The 12,241-nt window shown below is 41.2% G+C and overlaps 1 protein-coding gene across 1 annotated transcript in view; it reads right to left on the reverse strand.

The window, feature by feature from the left end:
* LOC126474372 (UDP-glycosyltransferase UGT5-like) overlaps positions 1-12,241 on the reverse strand; it is a 70,274-nt gene that overhangs the window by 33,964 nt on the left and 24,069 nt on the right. Inside the window, exon 3 of the mRNA XM_050101838.1 lies at positions 3,135-3,319. Within this exon, the coding sequence (XP_049957795.1) occupies positions 3,135-3,319 (185 nt within the window). The remainder of the gene's footprint in view (positions 1-3,134; positions 3,320-12,241) is intronic.

The raw sequence follows: 12,241 nt of genomic DNA on the forward strand, positions 1-12,241 counted from the left end.
CTGCCACGATCACATATCGGCGTGCAAAGGCTTCTGATCTCACAACTACTCAGTCAATCTATCGTGTCTCGACTGTACCGCTAAATCACCCGATTTTAATCCCACAGAAAATGTTGGACTATCTAGAACAGCGACAGAAGCGCAGCAGTCAACATCCTCTCAGTCTGGCAGCTCGACCGGGTCTAACAAGGTAACCTCCCCATCGCACCCCCCTCAGATTTAGTTATAAGTTGACACAGTGGATAGGCCTTGAAAAACTGAACACAGATCAATCGAGAAAACAGGAAGAAGTTGTGTGGAACTATGAAAAAAATAAGCAAAATATACAAATTGAGTAGTCCATGTGCAAGATAGGCAACATCAAGGATAGTGTGAGCTCGAGAGCGCCGTCGTCCTGTGGTTAGCGTGAGCAACTGCGGAATGAGAGGTCCTTGGTTCAAGTCTTAACTCGAGTGAAAAGTTTACTTTCTTTATTTTCGCAAAGTTATGATCTGTCCGTTCGTTCATTGACGTCTCTGTTCACTATAATAAGTTTAGTGTCTGTGTTTTGCGACCGCACCGCAAACTTACAGTTCGGAAAATATTCATTGACCTTGTTATTGAGGTCGCGAGCTATATTTTCTGGATTCATATTGCCCACGGAATACATCTCACGTATTTAATGCACTCTCGTCCATAGTAGCAAACGGTCAACTGCCAGCCAGGGAGCCTCGTTAGCAGGAATACTCTCTCTTCCGTGCGCTGTAGTCGACTGACGTCGTGTGTTTCGATGTTTGTTTAGGTGTAGCGTCCCCATACTACGTCGCAGTTACCTCACATCGGAAGGACAGATAATAATTGTCTGAAAATAAAAAATTTAAATTTTCACTCAATGGAAGGCTTGAACAAAGAACCTCTCGTTCCGCAGCTGCTGACGCTACCCACGGGACCACGGGGCTCTAGGAACCCAGGCTCTCCATGTTGTTACTTATTCTCCGCATGGACTATTCAGTTTGTATATTTTGCTTATTTTTTTCATAGTTCCACACAACTTCTTCCTGTTTTCTCGATTGATCTGTGTTCAGTTTTTCAAGGCTTATCCACTGTGCCAACTTATAACTAAATCTGAGGGGGTTGCAATGGGGAGGTTCCCTTATAAGCATCAACAAGCGACCTTAACCGGATATGACATACGTGAAGAAACTTGTCGACTCTCTTCCTCTCCTAACTGAGGGCGTTATCAAGGGTGGAGGGGGTGTACACGGTATCAGCGTGACATCTCTGTATTATTTATTTCTGTTCTTGGTTGGCATTTACCGGCCTCGAGGCGGCACTGAACTGGAGAACACGAAATACACGCCCACATGTAGAGGAATATCAAGAGCTCTGATGGAAACCCAGTTCTAAGCAAAGAAGGGAAAGCAGAATGGTGGAAGGAGTATCTAGTGGGCCTATACAAGGGCGATGTACTTGAGGACAATATTATGGAAATGGAAGAGGATGTAGATGAAGATGGTATGGGAGATATGATATTGCGTGAAGAGTTTGACAGAGCACTGAAAGACTTGAGTCGAAACTAGGCCCCCGGAGTAGACAACATTCCATTAGAACTACTGAGAACCTTGGGAGAGCCAGTCCTGACAAAACTGTACCATATGGTGAGCAAGATGTATGAGACAGGCGAAATACCCTCAGACTTCAAGAAGAATATAATAATCCCAATCCCAAAGAAAGCAGGTGTTGACAGATGTGAAAATCACCGAACTATCAGTTTAATAAGTCACAGCTGCAAAATACTAACGCGAATTCTTTACAGACGAATGGAAAAAACTGATACAAGCCGACCTCTGGCAAGATCAGTTTGGACTCCGTAGAAATGTTAGAACACGTGAGGCAATACTGCCCCTACGACTTATCTTAGAAGAAAGATTAAGGAAAGGCAAACCTACGTTTCTAGCATTTGTAGACTTAGAGAAAGCTTTTGACAAAGTTGATAGGAATACTCTCTTTCAAATTCTGAAGGTGGCAGGGTAAAATACAGAGCGCGAAAGGCTATTTACAATTTGTACAGAAACCAGATGGCAGTTATAAGAGTCGAGGGGTATGAAAGGGAAGTAGTGGTTGGGAAAGGAGTGGAACAGGGTTGTAGCCTATCTCCGATATTATTCAATCTGTATATTGAACAAGCAATAAAGGAAACAACATAAAGGTTTGGAGTAGGTATTAAAATCCATGGAGAAGAAATAAAAACTTTGAGGTTCGCCGATGACATTGTAATTCTGTCAGAGACAGCAAAGGACTTGGAAGAGCAGTTGAACGGAATGGACAGTGTCTTGAATGGAGGGTATAAGATGAACATCAACAAAAGCAAAACGAGGATAATGGAATGTAGTCGAATTAAGTCGGGTGATGCTGAGGGAATTAGATTAGGAAATGACACGCTTAAAGTAGTAAAGGAGTTTTGCTATTTGGGGAGCAAAATAACTGATGATGGTCGAAGTAGAGAGGATATAAAATGTAGACTGGCAATGGCAAGGAAAGCGTTTCTTAAGAAGAGAAATTTGTTAACATCGAGTATTGATTTAAGTGTCAGGTAGTCGTTTCTGAAAGTATTTGTATGGAGTGTAGCCATGTATGGAAGTGAAACGTGGACGATAAATAGCTTAGATAAGAAGAGAATAGAAGCTTTCGAAATGTGGTGCTACAGAAGAATGCTGAAGATTAGATGGGTAGATCACACAACTAATGAGGAGGTATTGAATAGAATTGGGGAGAAGAGGAGCTTGTGGTACAACTTGACTAGAAGAAGGGATCGGTTGGTAGGACATGTTCTGAGACATCGAGGATCACCAATTTAGTATTGGAGGGCAGCGTGGAGGGTAAAAATCGTAGAGGGAGACCAAGAGATGAATACACTAAGCAGATTCAGAAGGATGTAGGTTGCAGTAGGTACTGGGAGATGAGGAAGCTTGCACAGGATAGAGTAGTATGGAGAGCTGCAATAAACCAGTCTCAGGACTGATGACCACAACAACAACATCATGTAGAGGAACAGGGCACGGTCTATTTTGACTCTCAGAACACTTCATTTATCCTTACCGATGTCCCATGTTTTATTTTTTTGCAGAACAGCAAACAAAGATGATTGAACTTACTTCAAGAACTCTTTCATAGGTGTCAAACCAAACTGAAACTGGCAGCCATATCTCGCCCCGTCAAGAAGCAATTGAAAAAATGCCACAGGAGACGTTGGATCGGGCAGTTCATTGAGGTCAAAATTTTCTATGAAGTTTCTATAACTTTCTGAAAGGTCAACCTCAGTGTAGTTTGCAATGGTAGCCTGAAACAAATAGGGAAATGTATATTGAGTTGAGACGATGAGAACACAACAATCAACCATAATATACCAACATATTAAAAAAATATTTTATGCAATTTAACTCAGTACAATATATAACTAATTTATTCACTGTACTCGTCTACAGACGTGTTTCTGAAATGCGGTTATGTACTATTTCACTATATTGTAGCAGCAGAACGAAATTTTTAAAGGTTGGTGAGGTTGGTGCAAAACTTCGTAAATTTTTTGTTTTGCAGTTTGGTATACTGTATGCTGTGGATTTATTTATCTATTGTTTTTTTTTTATTTGTAGTCCACTGTTGCTGTCTGTGTTTACATATTGTTATTTTGCCGCTTGGAGATAGTGATTGGACCTGTGGACACTAGGAAGTGGAGTAGCAATTGGGGAAATCTATAGATTGGGTTTCACTAGGCATGGCCTGCACATCAGTAGGTATGGGACTTGGTCGTAAAGCTTACAGGTGATAGTGTAGTGTGTGTTGGTGGTACCAGTCATGGGAAAATTCCTGTAGTAGTTAGTATTATAGATGCACATTTTTTAGACCAAAGTCAGCTGCTTAAAGAAAGTCTCTCTAACAAAGGAACCACCTTCAAAGAAAGTCAGGTATCCAAGTAGTGAAGGAATTGGCATATTTCATCAAAATATGAGAGGTATTTGAGACAGTGAACTGCTTATAGATGTTGACTCTGACATTATTGCTATAAAAGAGCACCACCTGAATAATATGACAGTCCAGAGGCTTTATTGACCAGTACAGATTAGCTGGTTCATTTTCAAGAAGTTCTTTGCAGAATGGGCGAGTGGCCATGTAAGTAAAAGCAGTATTCCATTTGAGTCCATAGATGTGTCAAACCACTGCTCTGAACACTCATTTTTATGTTGTGCAAGTATAGCTAAATTTAATGAGACTTAACTTTCAATTGTTATTATTTTTTAAGTTCTTAACTCTGACTTCGGAGCGTTTCTGCTCAGGTTAGACAGGGTTCTTTGTTCACTTTATAGGAAGACCGAAAATAAATTGTACGTGGTGGCTTCAGTATTAATTTTGTGTGTGATTGTGCAAGAAAAAGGGTGTTGGATCATCTAAATTCATATGATCTGATGCAGAATGTATTTTTTTCAACTAGGGCGCAGGGAACAGTAGCGCAACCATACGCAATATTTCTATTCATTCTTCTTGCGCAAAAGCGTAAAAATTTAAATGGTCTTTCAGATCATGATGCACAAATTTTAACACTAAAAGGCTTTTGTACTCAAACAAACGATGTATATAATGATAAAATGCGTAGAAAAGCTAATCCAGTGGCAATAGATTGTTTTTTTAAACCTCGTTATGGAACAAAAGTGGCAGAATGATTATAGTGCTGATAACATAGATGATAAATATACTGCTTTCCTTGACACATTACTCATGCTCTTTGATTGCTGCTTGCCATTAGAACATTCAAAGCAGGGTTGTTGTTGTTGTGGTCTTCCGTCCTGAGACTGGTTTGATGCAGCTCTCCGTGTTACTCTACATTTTATATCCTCTCTACTTCGACCATCATCAGTTATTTTGCTCCCCAAATAGCAAAACTCCTTTACCACTTTAAGTGTGTCGTTTCCTAATCTAATTCCCTCAGCATCACCCGACTTAATTCGACTACATTCCATTATCCTCGTTTTGCTTTTGTTGATGTTCATCTCATACCCTCTGTTCAAGACACTGTCCATTCCGTTCAACTGCTCTTCCAGGTCCTTTGCTGTCTCTTACAGAATTACAATGTCATCGGCGAACCTCAAAGTTTTTATTTGTTCTCCATGGATTTTAATACCTACTCCGAATTTTTCTTTTGTTTCCTTTATTGCTTGCTCGATATACAGATTGAATAACATCGGGGATAGGCTACAACCCTGTCTCACTCCCTTCCCAACCACTGCTTCCCTTTCATACCCCTCGACTCTTATAACAGCCATCTGCTTTCTGTACAAATTGCAAATAGCCTTTCGCTGCCTGTATTTTACCCCTGCCACCTGCAGAATTTGAAAGCAGGGTACTAGTAGTAAAAGGCAGCCTGGGAGCCTGACTGGTCAGATAAGGATGCCATGTGGAACGAAGTGGGAATTATATCAAAATGTTAAAAGCAGTAACAATCGAGCTTCAGTAGCCCATCGCAAACAGTACTGTAAGGTGCTAAAATTGTTATTACGATGGCAAAGAGTATGTGGCATGCAAAAAGAAAAACTAATTCACAGGATAAAATTAAAACCATATGGTCAGTCGTTAAGGAAGTGTCTCGTCAGCAGCACAAGACCGAGGATACAAAGTCACTATGTACTAATAACGTTTCTGTTACTGATAAATCATAATCTGCACTGTATTTATCAATCACTTTTTGAACATAGTAAATAAAAAGTTAGTTTCTACAGGGAATCATATAACTGTTTTGGAAAACGGCTTTCCGGGACTGATATCTGAAATACGCCTCCATGACAATGACAAAGGGGGAAACTGAGTCAATAATTAAATAACTGAAGACTAAGGACTCCCGTGGATATGATGGAGTTTCTAGCAGAGTACTAAAATACTATGCTGCACATGTTAGCCTTGCACTTAGCCATATTTGTAAATCTTCCTTTAGGAGTGGTCGGTTTCCTGAACGATTAAAGCACTCGTTGAAGCCGCTTTATGAAAAGGGAGAGAACGATAATTTAGACAATTTTAGACATATTTCTACGCTATCAGTGTTTAGTAAAGTAATTTAAAAGGATGTCTATGTAGGGAAAACTGATCATTTCGTTCCACATAATTTGCTGTCAAATGTACAGTTTGTATTAGAAGTGATTTAACAACTGAAAATGCTATAATATCTTTTCTCTGTGAGCTTCTGGACGAATTAAACAAAAGGTTTCGAACGCTAGGCATCTTTTTTGAATTAACTAGGGCGTTTGATAGCGCTAATTGCAAAATATTGCTCCAGAAGTTGCACCGTTATGGAATATGCGAAGTAGCTCACAATTAGTTCACCTCTTACTTTACGAACAGACAGCAAAAGGTCATTCTCATCAGTATTGAGAATGGCAATGATCCGAGTGGGGCACAGTTAAATAGGATGCCCCAGGCATCAGTGCTGGGGCCACTCCCCTTCCTTATTTACATAAATGATATGCCTTCTAGCACCACACGAGATTCTAAAATATTTGTTTGGTCGCGCCATTAGCTTGGTTGTAAAGGACGGTGTGTGCAATGTTGGTACTGTTTCAAATAGTGTAGTTCAAAAAATAAATTCATGGCCTGTAGGAAATCAATTAACACTGAATCACAGTAAGACTCAGGTTTTACAGTTTCTAACATGCAATTCAACAAAACCTGACGTTTTGATTACACTTAATGCGTAATGATTAGTGAGACCCAAAATTTCAAATTTCTAGGTTTTCAGATAGATAGCAAACTGTCGTGGAAAGCCGATGTTCAAGGTCTTGTTCGAAGACTTAATGCTGCAATTTTTACTATTCGAAAGGTATCTGAAGTAAGTGATAGTTCAACACGATATGTAGTCTACGTTGCTTATTTTCATTCGCTTATGACGTACCGTATTATATTTGGGTAACTCTTTCCATTCTCAAAGAGTATTTTTGGCTCAGAAACGGGTGATTATGGCAATAATTCGTGTAAGTTCGCGAACTTCTTATCGACCCCTATTCATTAGTCTGGGTTTTTGCCGTTTCTTGTTAACATTATCAGCTTATTCCCAAGAATTATCAGCTGTCACTCAGTTAATACGAGACACAAATCTGCGTTTGGATCGAACTTCTTTGATTCTTCTCTAGAAAGGTGAGCATTATTCCATTGCATCCATTGTCAGTAAGCTACCACAAGAATTCAAAAATCTTAGCAGCAACCCAGGAATTTTCAAATAAAAACTGAATATTTTCCTCACGAGTCACTCCTTCTATTCTGTCGGGAATTTCCTTGAAAAATTAAGTTGATTCCTGTGTTGATTGCATTTATATAAACTTATAGTTTGTCGTCTTTTTAGGCTTTATAAATATTTTAGTTTATCTATTATTACTTTTCTGTTGCAATTTCATGTACTGACACGTTCCATGACCACGCAGATTTACTCCTAAATTTGACGCTACGGAACTAGGCACGTAAGATAAAAAAATTAATAAATAACATTTCCGGCATAATCTTCTATTTGAGTTCAATAGAGGGACGTCGGCAGCGCGGGCGGGACAGCAGAGGAGATAGCCAAAAATATTTGTGCCGTGTATAGGCAGAGTACGTGTATGGACGGAGCACAACAGGAGATGATTTTCTGGTTTTAAGGGGCTTCGCGTTCAGGAAGACATTGGAAGTTTAATGAAGATCACTGAAACACAATAATCCCCAATGATCCAGGTCAGTGTGCTCGAGAACTGGCAAATGTAATGAACTGGGATCATTCCACCATCGTGCGACATTTGCATGCAGCGGGGAAGGTTCAAAAATAGGATGTATAGGTACAGCATGCTCTCAGGCAAACTCACAAACATCAGCGGGGGGCCACATGTGCGTCTCTGTTAGCTCACCATCAGTTGGCTCGTGACCAGTGTTGTGTACGACTTCGAATGCTACGTAAGGAAAGGTGGGCTACAGAATGGTGCGTCATAGGAAAGCTGGACAGCAGCGAAAATAATTAGTGAACCAGTTAACACAGTAAACAGAAGATTTACTTAAGTTTAACTTCTGCAAGCATACGAAGAGTCATTATAAATAATGTGGCGGAAGTAATTCCAGCTATTACAACAGTAAAACGATGAGGCTCTCTGAACTAAAGCACGAAGGGCGGTGTCAGAGCTGCGGCACATCTGCGTAGCGTCTCATAGCAAAGCGGCTCTGAGTGCGAGTAAGCTTTGTGTCAGCCGATTGGCGTTCTGGATCGCGGTGGCAGAAACACTTGTAGTCCAGGGCAACTGGAGGTGTGTCTCAGAGGGCGTAAACCGCTGGGTCTATTTGATAAAAATTATCTGGACACATACTAGTGGACATTAATATGGTATGTGTCCACAATTGAAATTTCTTAGGTACGCTTTCAGTGAAGTGTCTGAATGTCTGTGGAGGAATGGCAAAACCTTCTTTCTAAAGAACCGAAGCTAGACGATTAGTGATGTTGGACGCTGGTATCTGGAGCAAAGTCGACATAAAAGATGTCCCACTGAGTTCAGATCACTATTCTAAGCAGGCTAATCCATTTAAGGAGTATTACTGTCCACAGATGTTGCTTTATGACAGGGTGCACTGTCATGCTGATTCAGTCATCGTCTCCGAACTGTTCCTCTACTAGACGGAGACACAGTGCTGTAGAACGTGTTCATATCTACCCACATTCAACGTTTTCTCAAACGCAGTTGGGGAACTACTCCCTAACGACGAAAAACAGCACCATAACGTTACACCACCCCGTATTTCGCTGTTGCCACTTGTAATGGTACTTGAATTACGTAACCATTACGGCACCTCTCCTCAACCTCTCGATACCAGCAATATTCTACTGTGTTTCTGTAAAATAGTTAACATATTTCTGTGATAACATTCAGATTTGATTTCATTAATGTAGAGGTACTTTGATACATCGATATGTTTATATTGCAATGATATTATTCTTATGTGTATTCTTTCTTTTGTCACTATGATCTTTGACGTACTTGTAACACTGATTTTTGGGCGCGTAAGCGGTTATTAGAGAGTCAAGTCTTGGTCGTCATGTTGAAAAGACGCAAATTGTAGTCAGTTCATGAAATGTGAACTTTAACAGTGAGGAAGATATTTTCAAGTGTGTTTTATATTGTGAAGTGATGTTCCAACAAAAGTAATAAAAAATAAGTGTAACTTAAATTCGGAGTGCTGATTACTCTTTTACATCACTATTGTCCTAACTTGCAAAAGTTTAATCTTCAAGAATGGTTTATGAAACACATCTATAAAACTTTTGAATATCGCAGAATAACACCTAGGCCTCTATGTACCCGAGCTTGTAATCACCACTACCTAGATTTTCGACGATTGAGCCATGAGTTCACAACGAGACCAGCGTGGGAAACACGAAAAGATGAGTGCCCAGTTTACCCATTATTTCAAGAAATGACTTTATTAACTGTGCTCTAAAGACACTTTATAGTTGCCCGAAAATGCAATATTTAGCAGCGTGAGCAACACTACAATCATAATTAATTTTTGACCTTTGTTGTGGTACGGTTGTTAGACACTACACATGATATCAGATATCATTCTTCCCCAAATCCAAATTCTTCCTTTGGATTTTACAGAGTATAGTGTGATTCGTCATTGCAAACCACTCGTTTCCAGTGACGTCTCTCTTTACACAGCCTCAAGCGCCGCTTGGCAACGACTACATAAATTTGTGGCTTATGAGGAGCTACTCGACCATCGTGCCCCGTTCGCTTTAACTCCTTACGCACAGTCGTTGTGTAACCTGGACTGCCAGTAGCAGTCTGGAACACACGAGTGATTCCTTCGTCTGATTTCAAGCGATTTTTTACAACCACCTTCAGCAGTGCTCGACGGTCCATCTCTTTGAGCATATATGGTTTTCCTGGTTTTGGTGTAGTTGTGGTTGTTCCTCCTCGTTTCCACCTCACAGTCACATGACCTACAGTCGACTTGGACATCTTTCAAAGGGTTGGTTGTCCATACTGGATTTGTAGCTCAGGTGACATCCAATGACTTGTCCACGTCCAAAGTCACCGAGATCACCCGACCGACCGATACCTTACTGACGACACACAACATCCCACCTCCTTTTATATTGGTGTGTCCGCCTCTCGTCACATCTACTGGTTCATTCCGCTTCACGTAGGAGTGTCCTGATACTTTGCAACAGACAGTGTACTACGTCAAGTGACATTGTGTACGTTGCTCACGATACGTTACTACAGTAAAAAGGAATTCATAATGATACATAACTGATAGCATCACTGATATTTTAAGGATTATGCACTACTGAAAAAATATTCGTGCACCCGGAGAGAAGACATCGATGTTGGTCCAATGGTGGCATAAGCCATCTGAAGTATAGTAGTGTAATGATAATGGTTCCAATGTCGTCTGCCAACTGATAGCGTAGTGGCATAGCTAGCAGGGCGACATATATGTCTACCATTTAATAGGGAATGCTCACAACCAGAAGACTCTGCGTGCTGGAATAGTGTAAGCAAGAAGGCAATCATGCCACAGACACGCACTCGTGTATCCTACTGCCAAACAAGCGAGTTTTAAAGAGGTCAAATTAAGGCCTTCCAAATGACGGGATGGTGTTTTCGGAGAATTGCCACACAGGTTGGACGTGCTGTGTCAGCTGCGAAACGATACTGTAATCAGAGGTCACGTGAGCATTTTCACACCCCTAGACGAGGTTCTGAATGTCCACGCTCCACAGATGCTCGCCATGCTCGTCGTATTGTAAGGTCAGCTGTGGCAGATCGTACAGCTACCACAGCACGGATAGAAGGGCTTGTGAGCCCAGACGTGTCAACACGAACTGTTGCGAACCAGTTATTAGCAGTGAGACTTCAGGCATGCACATCTCTAGACCGTCTTTCACTCTTGCCACATCATGGACTTGCATGGGTCCACAGGTACCGTCAGAGGATCACTTGGAAGAGGGATCAACGCGCCGTGGTCTTCAGCGATGAAAGCAAATTTTACCTGCACGCAGGTGATGGTCGTTTGTGCTTACGATGTAAACCTGGTGAGCGCTGTCTCATAAAGTGCATTGGTCCAAGACATGCTGCCCCACATCAGGCCTTATGATCTGGGATGCGATAAGCTAAAACTCTTTCACTTTCGGTGTTTCTGGAGGAATACTACCTAGCGCTCGGTACGTGCAGAATTGTTAGACCCATTCTTTTGCCATTCTTACAATAGGAAGTGGATGTGTTGTTGTAACAGGACAATGCTCTGCCATACACTGCCTGTGAAACTCAACATGATGTGTAAGACGTGCAACAACTTCCATGTTCAATATCATCTCTGGACTTGGCTCCAATTGAGCGCTTATGGGATATGATGGGGCACGTAGTGCGTCGCGTGACTCGCCACCCAACAACTCTTACAGAACTACGTGAACTGGTCGAGCTGGCGTGGCGTAACGGATCCCAGGACAGTATTGGCCATCTGTACGATCGCCTGGATGCCAAAGTCAGCGTCTGCATTGCCGCCCGTGGAGGCCACATCACGTACTAATATGGTTGTTTCAGGTACCTCAGAACTCGTTGTGCTACTGATCTGTAAATGTAATAATTTAATGTTCTCCATGGTCACTGTTGCAACAATAAATCTTGAGTCAATTGGGAATCTCTAAAAGGGTTTACTACTTTTTTCCTGCAGTGTGTAATTAAAATCGTTATATAACATTCTGTTCATGTATTAAATTCTTTGACTGCCTGCAGTAGCTCCTTTGTTCATTTCCGATTAAAATTTGTTAACGGCATCTGTATGACTTTTATAACATAATGGTAATGTAAAGTTGCCTCTCATTCTCCAATCGTATTTTGTTGCTCACAGCGTCAATCAACGCAGATTACCTCTTGACCTATTCCTGGATACGTTATAATAATCAAATGCGAATTAGATAATGATAGAAGCTTAAGATGGTTTAAAATTTGCCGCGGGTAGTGGCCGTGCGGTTTGAGGCGCCATGTCACGGATTGCGCGGCCACACTCCCTGGAGGTTCGAGGCCTCCCTCTGGCATGGGTGCGTGTGTGCTGTTCTTATCATAAGGTAGTTTAGCTTAGTTTAAGTAGCGTGTAAGTCTAGGGACTGATGACCTCAGCAGCTTGGTCCCTTAGGAATTTTTGACTAAAATTTGTTGCATGGCCGCGAGTGCAACCCAGCGCCCCAGTTTATTATACGCAT

This window comes from Schistocerca serialis, chromosome 4 (assembly GCF_023864345.2).
Source record: "Schistocerca serialis cubense isolate TAMUIC-IGC-003099 chromosome 4, iqSchSeri2.2, whole genome shotgun sequence".
In the NCBI taxonomy this organism is placed as follows: Eukaryota; Metazoa; Arthropoda; class Insecta; order Orthoptera; family Acrididae; genus Schistocerca; species Schistocerca serialis.